The sequence below is a fragment of the Squalius cephalus genome (assembly GCF_949319135.1).
Source record: "Squalius cephalus genome assembly, chromosome: 8".
In the NCBI taxonomy this organism is placed as follows: domain Eukaryota; kingdom Metazoa; phylum Chordata; class Actinopteri; order Cypriniformes; family Leuciscidae; genus Squalius; species Squalius cephalus.
Genome location: NC_137129.1, coordinates 35,289,959 through 35,313,584, shown reverse-complemented (window position 1 = coordinate 35,313,584; position 23,626 = coordinate 35,289,959). Strand labels below are relative to the sequence as shown.

At 36.3% G+C, this 23,626-nt stretch overlaps 1 protein-coding gene across 2 annotated transcripts in view; it reads left to right on the top strand.

Annotated features, from left to right (window-relative positions):
• LOC307162889 (major histocompatibility complex class I-related gene protein-like) overlaps window positions 1–22,987 on the top strand; it is a 71,728-nt gene extending 48,741 nt beyond the window's left edge. Inside the window, exons 1-7 of one of the 2 annotated variants that reach the window (XM_079878611.1) lie at window positions 1,121–1,290; window positions 2,915–3,175; window positions 18,750–19,028; window positions 19,637–19,918; window positions 20,931–21,077; window positions 21,359–21,409; window positions 21,493–22,987. In XM_079878611.1, coding sequence (XP_079734737.1) covers window positions 1,242–1,290; window positions 2,915–3,175; window positions 18,750–19,028; window positions 19,637–19,918; window positions 20,931–21,077; window positions 21,359–21,405 — 1,065 coding nt within the window. In that variant the 5' untranslated portion in view covers window positions 1,121–1,241 and the 3' untranslated portion in view covers window positions 21,406–21,409; window positions 21,493–22,987. Of the gene's footprint in view, window positions 1,291–2,914; window positions 3,176–18,749; window positions 19,029–19,636; window positions 19,919–20,930; window positions 21,078–21,358 lie in introns of those variants that run through there. The other variant, XM_079878610.1, reaches the window with a different exon arrangement.
• The last annotated feature ends 639 nt before the right edge of the window (window positions 22,988–23,626 follow it).

Below are 23,626 nucleotides of genomic sequence, written 5' to 3'. Positions count from 1 at the left end.
ATTTAGGCTATTTATTGTTTTGTTTGACCTTTTATATTATGTATTTTTAAGACAACTTCGGCTGTCACCTCAACACCTTCTCCTACAATGAGAATATTAGGCCTATTATTATTTTTATCATTATTACTACTACAGTAAACATCCTCAATGGTGTCCTCAGAAGCATGCATTTATCAACAAATACAGTAAACGATTTTTTGGAACTGTCTGTAATTCCACTCTTCAACTATAAGTCAACTATAATATATAGAGACAATTTACCAAATTTTCTGTGGACACACCTGTGTTTTCAAGAATAAACAATGTCTCAATGCATTCCATTAGGACACTAATTAAGAGAAGAGAATGTGTCTCATATTTTAGGCCTATCATACATCCAATACATCCATAGATTCTCTGTTATCCTCTGTAGGATCGCGGACTCGAGGGGATGCTGGAGCCACCTATACCCCACCGTATTGTGCCAGTCTGGGCTGGGGAAACCCTCTGGACAGATGGCCAGTCCTTTTTTCTTTCTTTTTTAATTGAAGAAATATCAAAACAAACAAGTTCAATACAATACATTTCAAATGCTTGGGGGAGGTATACACAGTATTATAGGAATACTTTAGTTTAAAGAGTGTACATGCTTGTCAAATTCTAATAGCTTGTTGTTTCTTCGAGGGCAATATTGACTCAATATAATGCTTTACTTCATTTTTAAATGCAATAAAACATGTTTTTTCCCCTAAAAATTTGCATTTATGAATGTGAAATTTAGCCATAAAAATAAAAAAATGATATAAAATAAGTGCGGGGTTGTTTATCTTTGGAGTTTACAATAATACAGATGGCCAGCCCATCAGGGCTTACACACAGTGTGACACAGACTCATTCTCTCTTTCATTCATATACGGACAATTTAGCATCTCCACTTTACCTATGCTATGCTACATGTAATTTCTGGAGGAAAACCTGAGCCCTATTACAGCTACATATTCACTTAATATTTTGCTTTCACTTCCATGATCAACCCAGTCAAGGAAGTACCTCGTAGTAACTTGTGACGTTGAAGGTATATGGAATATCTATTGGCTGGAATTTCAGAGGCTATTTAGCCGTTCGCTCAGACAGAGTCCTCAGACACATTTCACCAGCTTACAGTCGACAACGAACTGAGACGTCTATAGAACAAATATTCCAAGTCATTTTTCAAGAAACACTTGCCACTGACGAAAACTGTTTCTCAGGCGACAGCAAAGATGCGATCTGTTGTGCTTTTGCTCCTCGGAGCTCATCTTGCTTATGCTGGTGAGTAAATTATTTTAATATGACAGTAGTGCATTTATTTGTAAGAGTGGAGTTTGGCGAATTATTCCATTACACAAAAAATACCTTCACGAACAGCCCATGTTGAGTCAAAGTTTCGTGTTATTGTCACTTTCCAAAAATTGGTATTTACGCATGTTGCATATTTTTATATGATTTTCAAAAGCATATTAACTATGAACTTTGTATGACATTTACATTTTGATAAATAAGTATCCTTTACTGAAAAAATATTCTTACCTGAAAAAATAATTATACTTACTGAGAAAAAAAATTGTTAAAGGAAAGGAATTAAAAGAAAATAGCATATAGCTGACATAACATAATTATTGTACCAAAATCATTGTTTGTTGGTTTAAGGTTGTGGTTTTTTTTTACTCAAAATATATTTTTTAAATTAAAAAACATAGCATTATATAGACATATAGCATGCTTTGTTGTATCAGATGCATCCGTTTCATTTCTGACCTGAGAAACGTTTTTCTACCCAGAGGCCGATGACGAACTACTTGCTAAACCAACTAAACGGTGGTCTACTTTTAATTAAAAATATATAATATTTATAATGTTAAGTATAATATTTTTTTTTTATCATGTATTGGAATAAAGCACATTAATAGAGAAAATCCAAAAAAGGAAATCCTGCCGTTTAAAAGAAGCAATTAACAACTGGAAAAAAAAATCTTCTGGGAGAAATTGACTTTAGCTTTTTGTCCACTAGATGGCAATATAAGGCCACGAATCAACCCTTCCTTCCGGCTAATAATAATAATAATAATATTTCTGTGATTCTGTGAAATAGACTAATTGGATATTAAAAATCATTATTGTTACATTTTTGCTTTTTTCATTCCATTATTGCAGCTTTCAAAAAATACATTCAGTAATACATTTGTCTTTTTTTGCATTCATCTTTGCTTGCAGTGATATCTTGAAATCTGTTTGTCTGTATATAACTTATCCACTGTTTACTTTATCTAGATGCATGTCTTATTATCTGTATTCTTGTGTTATATATTGGACTCAGAGCTCCTTGGCCAATAAAGCTGTTTCTGAGTCAATATTATTCTAATCAAAAGCACATCTTGCTATTTTTTTAGTAAAATAACTGACAAGGTCTTATTAAATGTGGTAACTCAGAAAACGTTGGGCTACATTTTATTTTAGTGTCTGAGTTACAGTGTAATTTTACATTTAAGTACTGAGTAGTAATAATTAAGTAAATGTACTTACTATAGGGTTATGATTAGGGTGTGGTTTAGGATTAATTACAAGTAATTTAGCAAAATTTCTAGTAATTACTATAGTAACTACATGTATACTAAAGTAAAGTGTTACCAGACTTTGAATATGAACATAATTACATGTGAAGGGGAAAGAGTTTGTATCAAATGAAATATTGCAAGATAATTGTTTTCAACTATAGTTGTATATCAATATAGATAATTCTTTATTATGGAACTCATTTTTTTGTTGTAATAAAGGCTAATGATCAGTCTTAGTATTCATGTAATTCTGAATTGTGTCAATTTTGAACAAGCTTTATGCAAAGATGTCTAATTTAAGATGATTACTAAAATCTCCCTGTTTGTGTCTCCGTCCACAGGAACACACTCTCTGAAATACTTCTACACTGCTGTGTCTGGAGACATTGACTTCCCAGAGTACACTGCGGTTGGCCTGGTGGATGAAGGACAGTTCTTTTACTTTGATAGCAAGGCAATGAAAGCTGTGCCAAAGACAGAGTGGATCAGACAGAATGAGGGAGCAGATTACTGGGACAGAGAGACTCAGAAACAGATTGGCACCCATCAGAACTTCAAAAACAACATCCAGGTCGCAATGCAGCGGTTTAACCAGTCAACAGGTAAGTTGGTAACAAAAACAACAGACAAAGCCAATATGATCAAATACAGAATTTGGAAATATTTTTTCCCATTCTCAAAAGCATGTAAATGGTTAACTAGTGCGTACTTTAATGGATAATCACTTAGATTTAAGTACAGCTAGCATTCCTTTATTCTGTTGATTGTCTGCACAGAATAATAAACTGTTAGCCCAAAATAATGTGAATGCTTCAATCATTCTGTTGCTCTAAATCTCGAACTCCAACCAACACTGATAAATAATGCAGTAATGTTGTTGATAGAGTGAAATGTCAAGGTCTGTTGTTTTCTTTTATTATTTTCAGTATTGATGGTGTTTATCAGTCAAACACTAATATCCATACAAATGCATTTAAAATAAGCGTACACGTGTTTATTTATTTATTCAAGTTTCGGTTTAGCATGCTTAATAGTATGGGACAGAAGGAGAAGAGTTCATTTAGACCGGTAAATATTTGTGTGTACAAACAGGATGGTAATTACTTTGCCTATGTCGATCAGTTAAAAGATTTAAATCCATCAGGTAAATTTAGAAGAATGAGATCAGATACTGAAGTATTTTATGTACTTAAAATTAAAGATACCATCATTACTTTTCTGTAAGGAAAATAAATGTGCTTGAGAACTTTGTTAGAGACCCTAAACACACTTACTGTGAAAGGTTATATTTTAAATTAGGACACTTTTATAATTAATTTATCTTTATGACTCTAAAACTGTATGTTTCACTTTGGCAAAGCGTGCTAAAATCAGAACAGAAAACTACCAAACTGAATCAACTGAGTCAAGTCTCCTGTGTGCAAGTCTCCATCTGTTACTAAATGTAGAGTATTCTTGATCAATCTCTTATAAGGTTCCATTTCATTCAGGACGCTGTCTTAAGGCGAGAATACACTCCTCGACTTTTGCCCAGATTTACAGTCTGGACAAATTGATGTTAGTTGCCGAAAGTCAAAACCAGTCTGCAGATTTGAGTTGACAGATTTGACAGAAAATCATGTAGTGTATGATGGTCACAGACTGTCCATCCAGTCGGAGAATATCAGGAGGATATCAGACATGTTTGATATTTTGAGCTGATTTTAGAACTCATATTGTTTTCATTTGTCACACATCTCCTAGAAACAAGGCAAGTGTTTCTGCGCAAGTTTGTTGTGTTTGTATAATGACAATAAGCGAAGCCTGTGATTTTACTCATATTTACTGACTTATCTCCTGAAATAATGTCAGTAGGCTATTGCTTGGAAATACCTTGTCATTATAGGTCTAGCTGTATGATATATCATAAACAGAATAATGTTCTTTACCGCATGCTGCTATACATGCCATCAATCTCCATCTAATCATTCTTTTCGCTCTTCTGATGGTTTTCAGCTTTCTCTTTTTGCAAATTGTACAGTTGTATGGTGTATCGCGATATGACCCAGCACCCAAAATACTATTAAAACACTCCAACTCCAATCTCCCTTCTTCACAAAAGATGGATAAAAAAAAAGGTGCATGGGAAACAAAAACCCCGAAAAAATTATATATGACCCCGCCAAATCACAGATGCCGATTCGCACGGGACTAATATTATCACAGGACCTCTGTGTTCTGCGAAATATGGTAGATCATTTGCTGGGAAATTTTTACTTTACAAATTACAGACATGGCCGATTCACACAGGATTAAGATCACAGACAACCTTCGCAATTATTACAAATGACTAGAGGTCACCAGGTAATTCTAATCCCGTGCAAAGTGTTCAAGTGTTTTATGTATAAGTGTTTAATGCATAGTTTCAGTCAGGATAGGTGGCTGTACAGAAGCGCATGACGAAAGAGATATATTTAAGGAGACTTTAAATATAGTAATCAAAACAATAAACAGAAGAATCAATGAGGAACATAACCACAATCACACTGACGTTAAACAAAGCTAGACAATGAACAGAGAGAAACACACCTGAACTGAACTAACACAATCGATTAGAAACCGTAGTGACGAACAAGGAGAGAACTGAACTAATATACAGACTAGAGGATGAACAAAGATGAACAGAGAAACAGATCCAAGAACAAACTCAAAACCTGACAGTTTAACATCTGTTCAGATTTAAATAAGTATGTTATCCTATTTAAGATTATTAATTTTACTGACTAGTCTGTTCAAACTCCAATTGTCAAAAAATTGAAATGTAACCAGACACACATCTCTCTTTGGTCTTTCTGTTAGCAGACGGTCTGACTGTTGTGTTTGATAGAACCTACAAGAATTCGCTCTTTCAATTCAATTTTTTATTAGAGGACACAAGTGTAATAGTTCAAGACAATACAAGAAAAATGTTCAAAATACTACAGTGCTAAATAGCACAAACCTCACAACATCAATACAAAATAAATACACTTAAAAAGAAAAGCACTCAAAAATAATCAGACAACAGGACTGAGTGAGGCCAGCAGGGGGGGGACTCAATGAGCACCACAACACTCAGTGAGTAGCACAAGAAATGCAAAAGAAAAACCAAAGCAATAACCACATCAGTATCACCTTCACACCGGTGCACATCCACAGCACAAGATAATCCACAAGTCAAGCCCCGCCCCTTTGCTTTTAGACACTCAAAACATACATTGAATAATTAAATACAATAGAATTTCACAGTGGAAACACTAATATAAAATAACAAAAAGAAAAATACAAAATTAGCTAAACAATTAAAAAAACCTGCAGGGTGGCGATATTCCTCCAGTCAACCTGCATGCAAAAGCAGTAACAGTTTCTTATTTGGAGAGAGTGGAATAATGAAAATGGTGCAAAATCCTTTCGTTTTAATATCTAGTTGGGACAGCAGCAAAACAGCAGCGCTCCGTGATCAACGAGCGAATGACAGTAACCCCAGCAACGCAATCCTCCCCGCTACTCGCCAGAATACACTGCACTTCTGAAACGACAACTTTAATTAAAAGAAATATCATAGAGCATGACACATATGTACAAATAACCTGCATACTTGGGGTGCGAGGAATCCCAGTCACAGCAGTCCGAAGCGCGAAATCAATGCGCACGCTGTAAATAGACAGAAGGCATTTGATTCACCCACTGCCCTAGAAGGGAAAGATAACGCTATAAACAACCGCGTTCCTGCCTGTGGAGAGTCTACACAAGAACACCAGCCATGGGAAACAGTACTCGATCCCCCACATACCATACGAGGGACCAAACAGACAAATTTCCCGTATATATGGTATATATGCTCGGCCTTTAGCTGTGATAGGCTTAATAAATAGACCTGAAGCAACCAATAGTAGCCCGAAGTCAAACACTTATACTGCCACATTAACATCATACTTATAGTTTACCGTTTATATATTTTTTTTACTCTTTTAGTGTACTCTCAGTAAACTACTAGTTTAGCAGTTTTATTCTACAAGTTTTCTTTAAGTGAACTTAACATTATACTAATAGTTTACTATTTATATACAATTTTTGCAGTTGCAGTAGGCCAAATGTTCAAATGTTATTTTTTATACTTGAAAAATACCTTTAACTCTACTTTAATTTTAAAAACATTTTATTAGCGTAATGCATCCTTTTTTATCAACACTTGAATGTCAGTAAGTTTCATAAAGAAAGGCAACATTTTAAACAAAATAGTTGAGAAAATCACATTTTTGTCAAAGACTGCGCCTTGATCAGATCCAGAACGATGATCAAACACGGGTGGAGTAGATCGAGTCCGACACCCCCACAGCTTCAGTCGTTTTCTCCTCATGGGTTAGGCCTACGCTTCATTTCATTTGGAAACATTAAGCAGTTTTGATTTACAAGCTGTTTAATGTTTGATGATCACATTATTTTACATTTGAGTGAGCAATCTTCTATCACTTGTTTCAGCTTCTTCTTCTCCTGTGTTTTGATCCGGAGATTCTGTACTAGAAGATGTGTCATAGCGCCCCCTACCGTATACCAGTGAAAACATGGATAGCTGGAAAATTCAGTCAATGGTGGGGAAAAGTTGAATTAAAGTAAATATGTACACTACCAGTGGACTAGCCTACACAAAAATTCAGATATGCAGAATTAGAAACATATCTGTTTTATATCAATATTTTAATCAATATTTTCAAACAAAGTTTCATAAGACTGTATATGAAAAACGATGTAAATAAAGTATATTTAATAGGCTACTCGATCAAAAGAGTTAACACAACTACAAGCCAAGTATACTTTGAATAATTAAAATTATAAGTATATCTCGATCAAAAGATTGAGTACAAGTATAGGCCAAAAATACTTGGACTTTTCTCTCAGTATAAGTCAAGTACACTTAAGTGTAATTAAGTATATTTTTGAGAAGTAAATAAAATGTAGACTGAAAGTATGCTTTCTTCTTTTTAGTTGAAAAGTATACTAATAGAATACTTGAATAAACTTATTTTCCATGCTTATTTTATTTACTCTATAAGCTATTCCACCCGAAAGTTTGTTACTATATAAAGCTGAACACGTTAGTTTATAAGACGGTGTGTAATATTATGTTTTTAAAAAAGTATTTAATAAGCTACTCAATCAAAATAGTAAACACAAGTACAAGCCAAGAATACTTAGAATACTTAATTATACTTTTAAGTATATCTCAATCAACAAGTATAGGCCAAATATACTTAGACTTTTCTGTCAGTATAAGTCAAGTATACTTAAGTGCAATTTGAAGTATATTTCTGAGAAGTATATAAAACATAGACTGAAAGTATTCTTTCTTATTTTTAGTTTAAAAGAAGTATACTAATAGAACACTTGAATAAACTTCTTTTTCGTAAGGGAAATCATACTAGAATGTGGTAAATCATGGTAAACTATGGTAAATCATGCTAGAACATGCTAGCGACGTGGTAAATCGTGTTAACATCATGCTACCAACATGCTAATCATATTAGCATAATGCTTGCAACATGCTAATCGGGCTAACATCATGTTAATCATGCTAACGACATGCTAATCGTGCTAACATCATGCTAGCATCATGCTAACAACATGCTATTCATGCTAGCATCATGCTAGCAACATTATAATCATGCTAGCATAATGCTAGCAACATGATAATAATGCTAGCATTGTGTTAAAAACATGCTAGCATCATGCTAGCAAAATGGTAATCATGCTAACAAACATGCTAATCATGTAAGCATAATGCTAGCAACATGCTAACTGTGTTAGCATCTTGCTCAAAACATGCTAACCGGGTGCCGAGTTTTGCCACTGCAAGCACCACTCACATTTTCTTCAGGAAATGTACATTCTAGTTTAATATTATTATTCCATCCTGAAACTCTTAATGATTGTGATCAATGTTTCCTGTTGTTTTTGTTCTTGCTGAGCAAAACCAGTTTCTAAAATGCTCTCGGTCTTTTGAGCAGAAACCACAGCAAACCAATTTAACAGAAATGAATTATTAAAATATAAATGAATAATGATTTATTATACTTATTTATACAATTATTTTGATAAAAATACTCAAATACATATGATTAAATAAAATATAATTAATAATAGATTAATTAATATAGAGGCCGTTACAGTTATTTGTGTGTTGCTTTCTTGAAAAGAAAGATAAAAACTCAAGTACTGTTCTAGTACGCATCATTATTTCATGATTGTATTTACACACACAGTTTCTCACATCTTCATTTTAATACTGTGGATGAACTCCAGATGAAACGCTGTTCATTCATTTATCTGTGATTCAAGAAATCTCTCGCTTTTTCCCCACACATGTTTTAGTCAATCTCCTGCTCATCAGAAGTGTGAGTTCACACACACGTACAGTAGAGGAACACTGATGTTGATCTGCTGAACTCAGTGTGTGTAGAAGAGTCTCCTGCAGAGTTCAGCTCCAGCTCTGCTCTCTCACACACACCGGACTGTCATTGTTCAGTAATCCTGAGACTGAGATCGGCTGATTCTGTGTGATTCAGTGAGACTGGAGCTCAACTCTGCAGGATGATGATGGTCCTCCAGGAGTAGATCAAATACTGCTGATTTACACTGTTATTGTGGTAAAGTTGAGTCACTCTTAAACCGTTCAAAGAGTCTTAATAAGTATGATATCCTATTTAAGATTATTAATTTTATTGACTATATATTTTCTTACTGATTAGACTCACGGTTCTCCAACAGTAAATTATTAAACTCTCAAAACTCCCACAGACAGAATTCAAACTCCAACTGAAACTCCAACTGTCAAAAAATTCAAATGTAACCAGACACACAAATTCAAGATTTTAATATCATGTAACAGAGTAGATCACTTCAGAAACTCTGCTCTCCGCTGTCGGGAAAACTGTCCTTTCTACTGTCTCCATCAGTTTAATCATAGTTGTGATGTCCGCCATATGATTCATGATAGAAACACAAGACGAGATGAATATGCAAACTCGCGTCAGACTTTACTCAACAGAAGCTCGCTAAGCATTACCAAACAAACCCAGAGCATGGATTCAAAAACAGACCTCAATAATAGAACAAAGAATCTGTTATCCTGATATACAACAATAGTAAAGGGATACAAGAGTGTAAAAGAAGCTCAATAGATGAGCAAGGACGGGAATCGTAAAGTTTAACAAATCTGTTTCTGAGAAACGGTTCCGGTTCATTAATCGATCCATTATGTCACGTTTTGGTTTTGTTCATGTCATGTGATTCCCTGTTTGTCATGTGATCCTGCCATGCGTTCCCTTGTCTGATGTGTCGTGTTGTCATTGGTTCATTGTTCACAGGTGTCCCTTTCTTGTCATTAGTCTTGTGTGTATTTAAGCCCTCGTGTTTGTCATGTGTCTTTGTCAAGTTTTGCTCCACTGTTTGGTAAGCGTCATGTTTTGTTGTGAGTTCATGCCTCGTCATGCTTTTGTTTTATGTTTGATCTTCTGTTCATAAATAAACGGCTCTTGTGTTCTCATCTACACTTGCCTCCAGTGGATCCCTTACACATTAATGATTCTTTCAAAATAATTGATCCTAAGAATCAACAAACATACTAAACAAAACAATATTACTTTTGGCAGCATTTCTTTTTTAATTAAAGTACCATTTATTATGACAGAACGCTCTTCCTAATGTGTGTCTTTAACAACCAGTCAGTAACTTCACTAATTTAAGTCACACAAGCCTAAAATACACACAATACAGTCACAGTTCACGGTTTATTTTTTGATTGGACATGATGAAAATCATATTAATCCGCTTCAGTGAATAAGTCAACAACTGCTGCGACTGATTCAGTCAGTGAGAGATTCAGTCAAACCGATTCTTCAGAGCGGTTCATAAGAGTCACTGATTCGTGAGTCACATTACACTGATCTTTTGTTTTCGTACGTGATCGTACGTTTGCTGTCGTGTTCGAGAACATCGCAATAGAAATCATGTTGTGTGTTTATTGTCTTTGTGTTATTTCACATCTCTCTCATCATAATAAATTCAGACGATAAACTCACATCTCAGTTAAATAATCATTTCTTTTGCTGTTGCTGTAGATTCAGCAGATAGAAAACACACTCAGAGTATTTCAGCACAGCGTCTGTCAGCGTCAGTGGGAGACGAACCGACTGAATTCGTCCAGTTCTTTATTGTAAGAAAAGAAACCAGTTCGAGATCTGTCTTAGAGACAGAGGAGGAAAAGTGAAGGTTCAGATGAGCTGAAGTGATGCGACAGGACGTCCTGCTGAATGAAATCATGATTGACTTTTCAAACGATCTATTTTATATGAATCACAGGAGCTTTACGGCATCAAGCGTGTTTTATATTGTGTCTCTGTCGTGGTTCCTCAGAATAAGATTGTTCTTCTGTGGTAGTTTCAGTCGCTGCTGAAGCTCAGATCAGATGTGATTCGTCAGACGTCAGGCTGGAAATAAGGGCAGCTTTACTCTTATTAGAGAAGCAGAACGATGGTTGATCAGTTATTTGTTATTGATCAGAAGGACACAGAAGAACATCCTCCACACAATCAGATCAGTCGTTCTCAGATCTCTGAACCTCCATCAGGGTTTGTCTTTCTGTTAGCAGACGCTCAGATTATGTGTATTACGCTTTTGTCTATCACAGTGTGACTTTCCATTGGATTCTGTTGTTTTTATACTGAGCTAATGATATTTTCTATAGGCTACCTTTAAAACCTAAACTTGAAGGGTTAGTTCACCCAAAAATGAAAGTTTTGTCATTTCCTCACTCTCATGTCGTTCCAGAAGAATATTTACTCTGCTTTATAAGATAACCGTCTTTTGGCCAAATTCTAAGGCAGAATCACATGCGTCTTTCACAGAGAACACAATCCCATAATGCATTGCAAAATCCTCAGTGAAACAATCCACATAGCTCTGAAAATTATAAAACAAAATAGTTTCATAGAATTAAAAATGGATTATTTTACACAATATTTGTGTATGCATATTTATGTTTATTAGAGGATCACATTTGGCGATATGCTAACGACAAACTGAATGGATTGTGAGTTTCCACAGTTGAGCAGTGCTATATTAATGATGCGTGTGTTTCTGTCTATGTGTAGCGCATCCGAACCAGTCGCTTATGAGTGTCCGTTTCATTCAGGATGCTGTCTATGTAGACTGAGATTCAGCTCACTGTGTTTTAGATCAGAGTCCAGACGGACCCTACAGCGAATCAGAGCAGGACAGTTGAGCAGCGGGACTGGTCTCACTTATATGTGGTGTTTTAGAGGCTGTTACTGATAATCCCCACCAGAACTATTAACTACCTTAACCAGCAGGACCAGCAACTAGACCAGCACTAACCCACAGAAACAAGCCAGATCCAGCGTCTGAACTCATGCAGGTCTGAGCTGCTCTCAACAGGGTTTCACTGTATCTGAGTGAGGAGAACGAGAGACAGAGACACAGCAGAAGCTCAGAAGAGAGACAGAACAGAGCAGAACTTAGAGCAGAGAGACGGCTCCCGAAAGACAGACACGGAGAGACAGACAGCCGCCAGATTCACAGGAGATCAACAGGTGACAGTGTCGTAATTAATGACAAACTGTCATGATGTTTGAATGGCATTTAGTTCAGATGTCATGAGGCTCCACGGGTCCCCATTGTGTGTGCAAGGTTCAGACGCCACTGTTCCCACGGCGATAAGGGCCGAAACAAAACAGTGATGCCAAAGACTAGATATATAAAGACGGTGCGCTCGTATTACTATGATCGGGAGAAAGTGCAAAGTGCAATATGGCGGAATAAGTCCCGCCTTCTAAGTAAAAGAGCCAATCGCCAGTTGGTGAAGTCATGACGTCACTGCAGCTGCCGTTAGAAGCTCCGGTTGCTATAGAAACAGTCAGTGTTCTGAGACGAACGCTTACGACTGCGCATCGGCTGATCCAGCCTGGAAAATGCAGTTTTTGTCATGATTTGAGCGTTTAGAAACAACATTTATGAGACAGTTGTTGTCATATTTCATTGGGGATTTAAAATATGAAGTTTAATCGTGAGCTTGTTGAACAGCTTTGGAGAATTTGATGTTTCCCCGTGTAAAGAGAGAGGAGCTGCACGTGCGGGACTGAAACCGCTGCTCGAGAGGCGTCTGAAAGATGGCCGCCGGTGAAACGACTCGCTGAAAGAGACTTCGCTGATGCAGAACACTGAACTGCTACAACAGCACAACATGTTTCCATAGTTACTGTACGCTCATCAGCTGACCCTCTGTAAATATCAGTGAAAAATGACTTTTATAAGAGATCGGGGGTGCGATGTTCTCCTCAGGGGCGAAACAGTGGCCGGAAAAATCCCATGCACTTTGCATTGCGAAAAACTTTGACGGGTCATAGCTCTGAGCGAGGATTTCACAGAAACGTGCGGTTTACCACAGTTGAAGAGGCTGGCAGGCTCTGTAAGAACATACCTCACAATGGAGTAAAAGTTGCATCCCTGGGGCGCAAGAGCTGCCCAAAGTTGCCCCATTGACATACAATGGCGAAGGACGGCCCATGAAACGCATGCGTGTTTTTCTTACTATGGTAAATTGCATAGGGATTTTGTATTGAACATAACTCTGGATCACAGTGTCATAGAGACAAGGGGGCGGGCTCATTTTACTCAGACGACCAGTCAGTCTCTCAGGATTATTGTGAAGCTATCAAGCCACGCCCTAGCAACCATTTAGAGCACCATAGCAACAAAGCAACAAGTTCCATAGACTTCCATTGAAAGAGATCAGAGGGATATCTTTGGATAGAAGTGTCATAGAAACATGAGGGTGGTCTCGATTGACTCGGGGCAGCAAACAGCCAATCATGAATCACCTCAACATCTCCTAGCTCCGCTCTAGCAACCATTGTCGAGCACCTTAGCAACCAAAATCCAAATAGGGATATCTTCCATTGTGAATGTCACAGAGGCAAGGGAGTTGGTTTATATCATTCATACGGACAAGCAGCCTTTAGAGTTTCATCATAGGCCTATTTCACAAAAATGGCCGCCGAGACCGGAAGTAGGGTAAACTCTTTTCCGGTGAAAGCGCTAGCAGTAGCAGTCGGAGGACAAATGCAGAGACTAAAAGCGGCCAGTCCTGTTGCGTACCTTTTTATGTTTGCGCTCACAGAAGAAACAACCCTATTTATAATTGCACAGCTTTCCTTGTGACGAAATGTTGAAAAAGCGCTGGATTTGGGCTATACCGAGAGAAGAGGGGCACTTTTTTGTGTGTTAAGCACTTCACGGAGGATGAAGTCCGTGTAACTTACGAGTCTACGAGAGTCCGGTCGTAGATATCTTACACCGCAGGCTGTGCTTTGCAGGTTTTCATGGAACAACTGGGGAGAAGTTAAATCACGCCAGACACAGACGGCAAAAAGACGTGTCTGTGGTGTGAAGGAGCAAGCAGATGTTGAAAATGGAGTGTTGATGCCGGTTCGGGAGTGATGCCCTGACAAAACATGTTGCACTTGATTGTTATCTGATTTGCACGTCATGCACTTTTATTTATTATTATTAACTGTTGGCAAATTAAAATTGTTTGTAGAAGTTGTTTACTGTAACTTTCTTAAAAATGAGTGAACACGGAGCAGTTTTTCCGTGAGCGGGACCGGAGTGATAACAGAACGCTTAGAGTGGAGAGAGGAACATGCTTTTGCTCCACTCCAGGCTTTGACCACATCCCCCTAAGTAGGGTGAATAGCCTACACCTCGTCTTTCCCATTCAAACTAAAATTAAGACATTTATTACACTATAGAAATGCAAGCATATTTACAGCATTAAAATTATGAACAGTGAATTTAAGATAGAAGGACAGGGGGAACCCTGATATTGACGGAAATCCGTCGTATGCTCTCGTAGCGACTGAGAACTTCAATCCCTGTATATATTATGAAGCGTATTACTGAATATAAAATTACATACATTGATATATTAGTAAATATATGTCTCACATTTTTAAATATATGAAAATTCTTTATGTATTATTCAATATATTGTAATATTAACAATATATTATTATGTATATTTTCAAATATACTGTTAAACCATTCAATGTATTGATCATTCATATATAGGGAAATATATTTTCTTTTCATAAGGGGACCTGACAGTAAAATGTGATTTTCAAAAAATCAAAATCATGATTTTTTAAAACATGTAATATCACTCACTTCATTCATGTTTTTAGTCTAACCATTTTTTAATTATTTCCCTTAATTTCATTATTAGACCCTACTAGCAACGTTAGGTCAAATTCACTGTAAAGATGTACAATTCTTAGTTTCATTCATGGTGGTAACATGAAAAATGAGCCATAATCTAGTCACTAGTGGAATATTGCTGCAATCTCCGGGACAAACTAACACTTAATAACATGAAATTTTAACAAAAGCCACTAGATTTCAAACATAGCCTACAATCAGACATAATTTCAATTTATTTATTTATTTTGTTTAGCTATAGTAAGTGTGAGCTTAGTCATCAAGTGCCATGCCAAAATGAATGGAACTTTTTTTTTTTATGTAAGCAAACATCAAGAATAATTTGTAACCTTTGTCCAATTTCGATCTTGTCACAGCTCCCTGAGAACTACCAACAAAACGGACAACATCTGCTATTCTTACTTTTGTAAGATATATTAATGATAGAGAAAACAAGCTGTTCACAGTCCATTTTGATAATGAATGGCGATCATAGCGGCGGCTGCGCGACCGGAAGTATCGCTACCCTACTTCCGGTCTCGGTCGCCATTTTGTGAAATAGGCCTATTGGCAGCTCCCAAGCAACTCCATAGCAACCAAAGAGAGTACCCTAGCAACCGTTTAGCAAGACCTAAATCTCTGCATCAGAACATCATGGAAGTTGGCTCTTTTAAATAAATCATGGTAAATCATGCTAGAACGTGCTATATCATAGTAAATCATACTAGAACAGAGTAAATCACAGTAAATCATCCTAGAACATGGTAAAGTATTGTAAATCATGCTAGAATCATGGTAAATCATACTAGAACGTGGTAAATCATGGTAAACTTTGCTAAAAACATGGTAAATCATGGTAAACTACACTCTAAAAACTATTACTGGGATAAACTTAATTTTATTGGTGAAACATTTTTACACTTAAAAATATTGAGTAAATTTTAAAGCTGTGAAATCTATGATATATACTGTATGAATTGAGTAAATTCAAGTAAAAAAATTAAGTAAATCTGAGTAACTCCATCTGGTACATTAACAAATAAAAATGAGTAGAAATAATTTAACATTTAAACATTTAAAAAACAATATTTATGAGTAATATTAACTGTTTTTATCAATATCTGTCCCTACATTGAAAGTCTCTTCCACAAGAACTAATGAAGTTTGTTCTCGCGCGTCAAGCAAGTTCAGTTGAGCTTCTGTTTATGTTCCCTGATCAATGTTTATATGTGAATAAAATACTGAATTAATCTGTTCATCATATAAAGCGATTCTGTCTCTTCAGAAGACTTGGATTAAACAGCTCGATTCATATAGATTTATTTTATGATCTCTTCATGAATGTTTTGAACCGTCAAGAGTTTTGGGTGAATAGACTTTCAATGGAGGGACAGAAATCTCTCAGATTTCATTTAAAAATATCTTAATTTGTGTTTCAAAGATAAACAAAGTCTTATGAGTTTGTAATGACATGCGGGGGAATAATTGTTGGGTTTCCATGTTTTCTGGGTACTTTCCATAGACTGTTAAAAAATACCACTTTACATTTACGGTAAAAAACTGGCAGCTGTCGCTGTCAGAAATTCCCTAAAAAAGTCACTGGGTATCACAGTTTTACAGGATAGCTGTATATAGCTGTATATTTTACAATTATAACCATATATTTCATTTAGTGATATAATGTTAATATTCTTACTTTAACTACCAAAATCTGCCTTTTTACCTTAAAATGCCCTGATAACATCACAATAATACAGGAGGCACAGTTCATCGTAAGGCCTGTCCTTAAAACATGGTCAACACTCGTATATTATGGTGCACAGAGTCACACACAAACATGAAACACCATCAGGGAAACACACACGACACTAAAATATTGCAATAAACATTAACTAAATAACATCAAATGTAACACAAAGCACACTAATGTACATTACTGATGACAAAAATAACAAGAAACAGAAATTATTTATAAAAAAACAATCATATGTGATGTGTAACGCAGTAACTTCTGGGAATGTCCTTTTACTGTTTTCTTTACCATTAATTATATGATAATTAATAGTTTTTATGTGCAAAAAACATAATTTTGACAGTAGTTTAAAATAAAAATACATTTTTACTGTATGTGGTATCTATTTATCTATCTCTATTGATCTATCTTTCTATCTATCACTATAAACAACCACCCTGAATACCCTAGCAACCGCAAAGCAACACACTAGCAACCACCCCAAGTACCTTAGTAACCACATAGCAACATCCTAGCAACCACCCATAATACCCTAGCAACTACATAGCAACACCCTAGCAACCACCTAGCAAACATTCAGAACATCCTAGCAAGCACAAAGCAACCAACAAGAATGCTATAGCTACTTCATAGGAACACCCAGGCAAACGTCTAGAAACCATCCAGAACACCCTAGCAATTGCATAGCAACCATGCAGAACACCCTAGCAACTGCCTAGCAACCACAAAGCAACACAATAGTAACCACCTAGCAACCATCCAGAACATCCTAGCAACGGCTAGCAATGCCCTTCAGACCAAACTGAACACCATAGCAAATACATAGCAATCTATTTATTTGTCTGTCTGAGAGCACAAATGTCAGGACATGTCAAAACACCTCCAGAGCCCAGAGGGTTAAAACCTTCAAACTTCAAGCCTTTTAACATACTGTACTTCACCATTCAAACTGCTTCAAACTTCAAGCTTTTTGAAAAAAAAAAAGATTATTTTTTCTTCTTTTTTTTGCTTATAATCTTTTTTCTTTAACAGAAAATAAAATGTCCCCACTATATAAAAAAATAATAATTGTTTTTTAATTCAATTTTACTATCATTGTGGGACCTCGTCAATGACCAAATGAACACTCATGAATGTCACTGATGAGGGTCTGATATTGGCTCTGTGTTGTGTTGTTCTTTCTACATCTGTTTGGTCTTAATCATGAATCTAGTTCCTGTTAACCCTTTCCTGCGTGTGTTTTCTCCTCTGCACTGCTGATGGATGTCATCTAGAGCTGTAGCTGGATTGTGGCACATTCATTTATTCTTTTACTCCGACTGAACAAAGAAAAGTGTCTCTTCTTTCTAGAATCTAGTCACATGAGACTGTCATGGGTGAAATAGGTTAGTTTCGACAGTATCCCAGATTAAAAAAGAAACGAAAATATGAACACATGAATCACAGGCTGGGGATTCTGTAGAATGAACTCTTATGAACTGTTATTATGGTAAAGTTCAAGAGTCACCCATCAACAGTGTGAAGAGTCTTGATCATTTTGCTTCGAGATTAACCAAAGGGAGTTTTGTAACCGGAGTAGGTTACTTTAGAGACATATGCTCTGAAAAACTAATCTTTCTAACGTTTCTATGAGATTATTCATAATAAAACAGAGAAAAAGAAGGGAAATGGATGAGTAGGGGTGGGAATTATATGAGGTTTAACACAGACACAGATCTGGTGCAGTGAATAATTCAACAACCACTTTAAGTCAGTGAGAGATTCAGTCAAACTGATCATTTAAAACAAACACCAACTGATTAAAAAGAGACAGTTCATAATAACCATTTATTCCCATTATTATTGAATACACTTCTGCACATTATGATTTGTGAATGCTCTTTTGTGGAACCAGTGAAGACATCACAATATAAATCCATGTTGTTTGTCTATTGTCTTTGTTTTATTTCTCAGCATCTTTTCTCTTTTTCTCTCATCATAATAAACTCATGACTCGGCTGAAATGCAAAAAAAATTTCTGTCAGATTTGATTCTGAGTCAGACATGTTGAGACTTTCTGATTGACTGATGATTTTAATTTGATTATATAAATTGATTAATAATACCGATACATTTAAACTGTCTCTTTTCCTGAGGTGTGCACACAAGCCAGGAAATGTACGGCTGTGAGTGGGATGATCAGACTGGAGCAATAGATGCATTCCGGCAGAATGGATATGATGGAGAGGACTTTGTGTATCTGGATTTTAAGGAGCTGAGATGGATTTCCCCAGTGGTGCAAGGATTCTCCACAGCACAGAAGTTGAACACTAACAAAGGCTTTATTGAGAGTGACAGAAATTACTTCAGCACTGTGTGCATTGAGTGGCTGCAGAAGTATCTGCAGTATGGAAAGAGCAGCCTGCAAAGAAAAGGTACATCAGTTCTTATCCAGCATTGATTATAAAGCCCTACATGTGCTGTAAAAAAATAGTGTACACTAGAATTGTCATTGTAAAAAATAGTTTTGTCACTTCAGATATCTTACAATGCTGTAGTTTTCTTTCCTTCAGAGTAGATTTTTTTGAATATTTTAAGCAATACAGATCATGTGGTTTGTTTGTAGATATGAATTAAAATGTATTCTTTAAATGACTTACAACAAAAGATCCAAAAAAAGCATGTTAATCTAATCCTGTCAATTGTGAACTGGCTAGAAAAGTATAAACTAGGTAGGCATTATGTGTTGTAGTGGCTAAAGCTCAGTGTTCAGTTACAGGTTACTGTACAGACTCCTTAAGATTAAACGAAAACCCTTAGATTACTTGTGTGTTTAGTTACTCGATGTGACAAAGTTTCATTGAAGACAGACACTGCATGAAGACTGACTAGCATAATTTTGAGATCATTAGAATCTGGATAAGCAGGTGCTTTAAAATTGTCTTGTTTGGGAAGACGTCAAAATTGTGTGTTCATTCTCTCTCTCTCTCTCTCTCTCTCTCTCTCTCTCTCTCTCTCTCTCTCTCTCTCTCTCTCTCTCTAGTCTCTCCTGAGGTGTCTCTGTTGCAGAAGTCTTCCTCTTCTCCAGTGATGTGTCATGCTACAGGTTTTTACCCCAGTGGAGTAACAATCTCCTGGATGAAGAATGGACAAGAGCATCATGAGGATGTGAATCTTGGTGAACTTCTTCCCAACGAGGACGGAACCTTCCAGAAGACGAGCACTCTCAGAGTCACACCTGATGAGTGGAAGAACAACCAGTTCAGCTGTGTGGTGGAACATCAGGGCAAGAGTGTGACAGAGGACAAGATCAGAACAAATGGAGGTGAGAGAAATGAGATGAGTGAGCTACGAATGTAGTCCCTCCTGTGATCCCCACTTTTGAGTCTGTTTAGGGTCTTGACTCGCCAGAAAATAAATTCGTACTAGTGGGATGGAAAGCTTAGGCATCAGTATTAGATTCTTCAACTTACCCCAGAGATCTGCTGCTGTGGTATTTGGATCTGATTTTGAAGAATTCTGTGAATAAACACAAAGCTTTGGTCAAGATGGGCATTACTAGCACTCTGGGATTCAGAACCTATTTCATTAATAAAAAAATGCCAGAATGATGTTCAGTTGCATAAAAAAAAAAAAAAGTTTCTTGCACAAAAGAGACAGTGTCCAACTCACGAACTAATGGCTCCAACTTCTAAACAAATGACTCTGAGTTTTAATTCTATAATTCTATTTAATATATTTAATTATATTAATTCTATAAAGTTAAAGCCAGTAATTGGATTGCATTTATGACACTCTTTTGGAAGAATTGTTTTAAATGTATTTATTATAAAAAATGATCTATTACACAGTTGGCAATGGAACTGAATTTCTTTTTCAAAAATATATATGTTGTAAAAGTAGAATCATTAATCAACCGTTAAGGAACCAAAATTTCTAGGTCAATCTTGCTGATGATAATACACATATTTTCATTAAAAACAGACCAATGCTTTATTAACAAGGATGTTTATTAAAATTAAGAATGAAATTAGGATGAATTTAGATTATTTCTCAAAGAAACTATGGCATATGAGTGTGGTCATTCTCAGTCACAGCTTGGCTTCTTCTCTTTAACAAACTTCTTGACCTGCAGAGAAGAAACAAACAGCACAAACACAATATGATTATTCCTGCATTGTTTTTATAAAGCTGCAGATTGTCAGTGTGCTGTTAATATACACACGTACTGTTAATATACACACGCACAGTCACACACACTGTTTGAGATTTTCCACTAGTGCTGGTTAGTAGCATTATCAGACTCTTTGAGTAATCTGATGTTTTCCTCTGATCAGGAGATTCTGTTCCCATCATGCCGATTGTTGGTGTTGTTGTTGCTGTCGTCCTGTTGATCGCCATTGGTGTCGTTGGGTTTGTGGTGTATAAGAAGAAACAAGGTGAGGACAACAGACGACAGACGACAGGCTTCAAACCTGTCAGTGGTAAGTTCCTCATAAACACAAATTATAAAAATGATTATAAAAACATGATGATTTCTGCCATTGGTCATGATGTGGTTAATAGTAGTATCTTCATATATCTAAATCCATAATGTAATGTTTTGATAATGTGAAATAATACAGTAAATAAAATAGAATTTGTCCTGAAACTTTTCTCTCTAATGTAGATCTTATAAATATGATATGATAGAGTGACTGCTGTGCTGATCTAGTCTTGTATGAGCTGTGTGATGGTTTTATTTTAATGTTGTTTTGTGTTTTAGGTTCTGATGATGATGGTTCAAACAGCTCAACTCAACCAGAAGCATAAAGACGTGTGTGTGTTCTCGTTCATCAGTGCAACTGTCTCAGTCGTGTGAAATGAATGAAATGTAACATGTTTCTTCTGGCATTTTAGGAGACTGGACGTGGGAGAAATCAAGTTGAAAAGATTATGCTTGTCGTGCTGGCCAACTTACTTACAAAAATGCACATTAACGCTCACTCATACACACACACACACACACACACACACACACACACACACAGAGAGAGAGAGAGAGAGGGAATCATAGATTTCTGGGATTTATCTATTTTATGGTTCTAAATTAATTGCATCTAAAAAGTAATGTTATTGTTTCTTCACACTTTCTGTTCATCTTATGGTTAACTTTTTAATTTTAATATGTAGAAATACAACTCATTAATCACAGAACCTAAATTAGAAAATGTGTATATTTCTCTTTAGTGACGAAGAAAACAAAGAACACAAATCACTGATTGACAGGGTTGACCGATTTGTAGAATTTGAGAAAATTGATTTGTATGGAATTATGGGTCTTTTTCTGTTGTACATTTCCTTCTTTTTTATTTCCTTATTATTTTTAGTTATTTAGATAAGATGATAATAGTTGATTTTTGTTAAATAATCGTAGATGCTGTGCTATTAAACTTTTACATATGTCTGAACAGTACAGTAAAATATAGATATTTTCCTTTATTTGAGGTTTCTAAATCTAAATGAATTACATGAATTACATGGCTTCCTCCATAGCTTGAACGAGGGCCATCATAGGGCCGGAGATCATAAACCTTCCATCGCCATGCTGAGAAGTACTAATCGATGGGGTTTAGGAAGGGGGAGAATGGTGGAAGGTAAATTGTGGGTGTTGATGAAACCAGTTTTGGACCAGAGCAGAACGATGGAAAGCTACATTGTCCCAGACGACAATGTATTGCATCTGGTCCTGTAAGAATTGAGAAATTAGGAAATGCTTGAAGAGCGACCAGACCCTGAGAGAACAAAAGGACCTCTCTGGAAATTAGCATTTAAACTCACCATTTGTGAGGCAGTCTCACCTCAGAACACATCTCTCCCCCTCTTCCTCGCTCCCCCTCTCACATGCTGAAACCACATGCAAATTACCCAAGAAAATGTATAGTTTAATGTGAATGATTACCACAGAGTATCTTTCATGTTTGGTATCATTTAAAATGTCACAGTGCGACTGGTACAAATGTCTCATTTCCAAATAAGTAAAACAAAAGGTTATAAGGTTTTTAAGAGTTTAAAGATAACTGGCACATAAGGAGGAGTTGGTCTCTAGACAAATGGTCACACACCCCCAAAAGGTGCACCCTCTGAATGCAAATTTCTATTGTTAGTACATGTTTCCATGTGAAAGGTTTGTCTATATAATGAAATGCATCAGGAAGTTCGGGGCCTTTTTTGTATTTCAGATTGGTCCGTGAGGCTGAGAGAGAGAGAGATCTCAGCCTCATGTATTTCTTAATGTTGGGTTGCATCTTTTCTCTTTATTCCAGAGTATTTGATGTTTTGTATCGATTATCTTTGAATTGATTATGAAATTGGCATGATACATTTACCTGACATAATAAATTGTTACATTTGATTATTCTGACTTTTACATTATTTTCATTGAAGAGTTAAACTGAATAGTCAAACATTCGCTCATAATTAATGATCTACAGATATCATTAAACCTTTTCATTTATGGAATCAGATGAAATAACGAGAGAATACATATTCAAATGGATTACATTTAATAAAAAAATACTTTGCCTTGAGAAAAGGATAGTAACACATTTAAGACCTTCCGCGCTGGTTGGATGCCGGCTTTGGGCCGATCGAGCGCGAGCTTACAGTCCCTTTGGTTTGCTGCTGTGATAATATTGTGTGTCCCAAGTTGGCATGGTGGTGGAGGACCCTGTTCTGTGTAATGGTAGCACAAAGGGTAATGTTACCCCCACATTGCCCTGGTACATTGACAATAGCCCTGTGACCAGTGATGTTTCTTCTCACTGTTGTCAGGTAAATCCAGCCTCATCAATGTATATAAACTCATGCCGGACTTCCTCCGCATCCATTTGCAAAACTCCCTGAAATACAGCAAAAGTTCACATTGAGATCAATATACTGTTGGTCTGCTATACAGTACAATTACAGTAAAAGGGTTATGTGTGCAGTACACAATACTACAGTCAGTGAACAAAAAGTACCACCCCATATTCACGCCGCAGGACTTTCACCC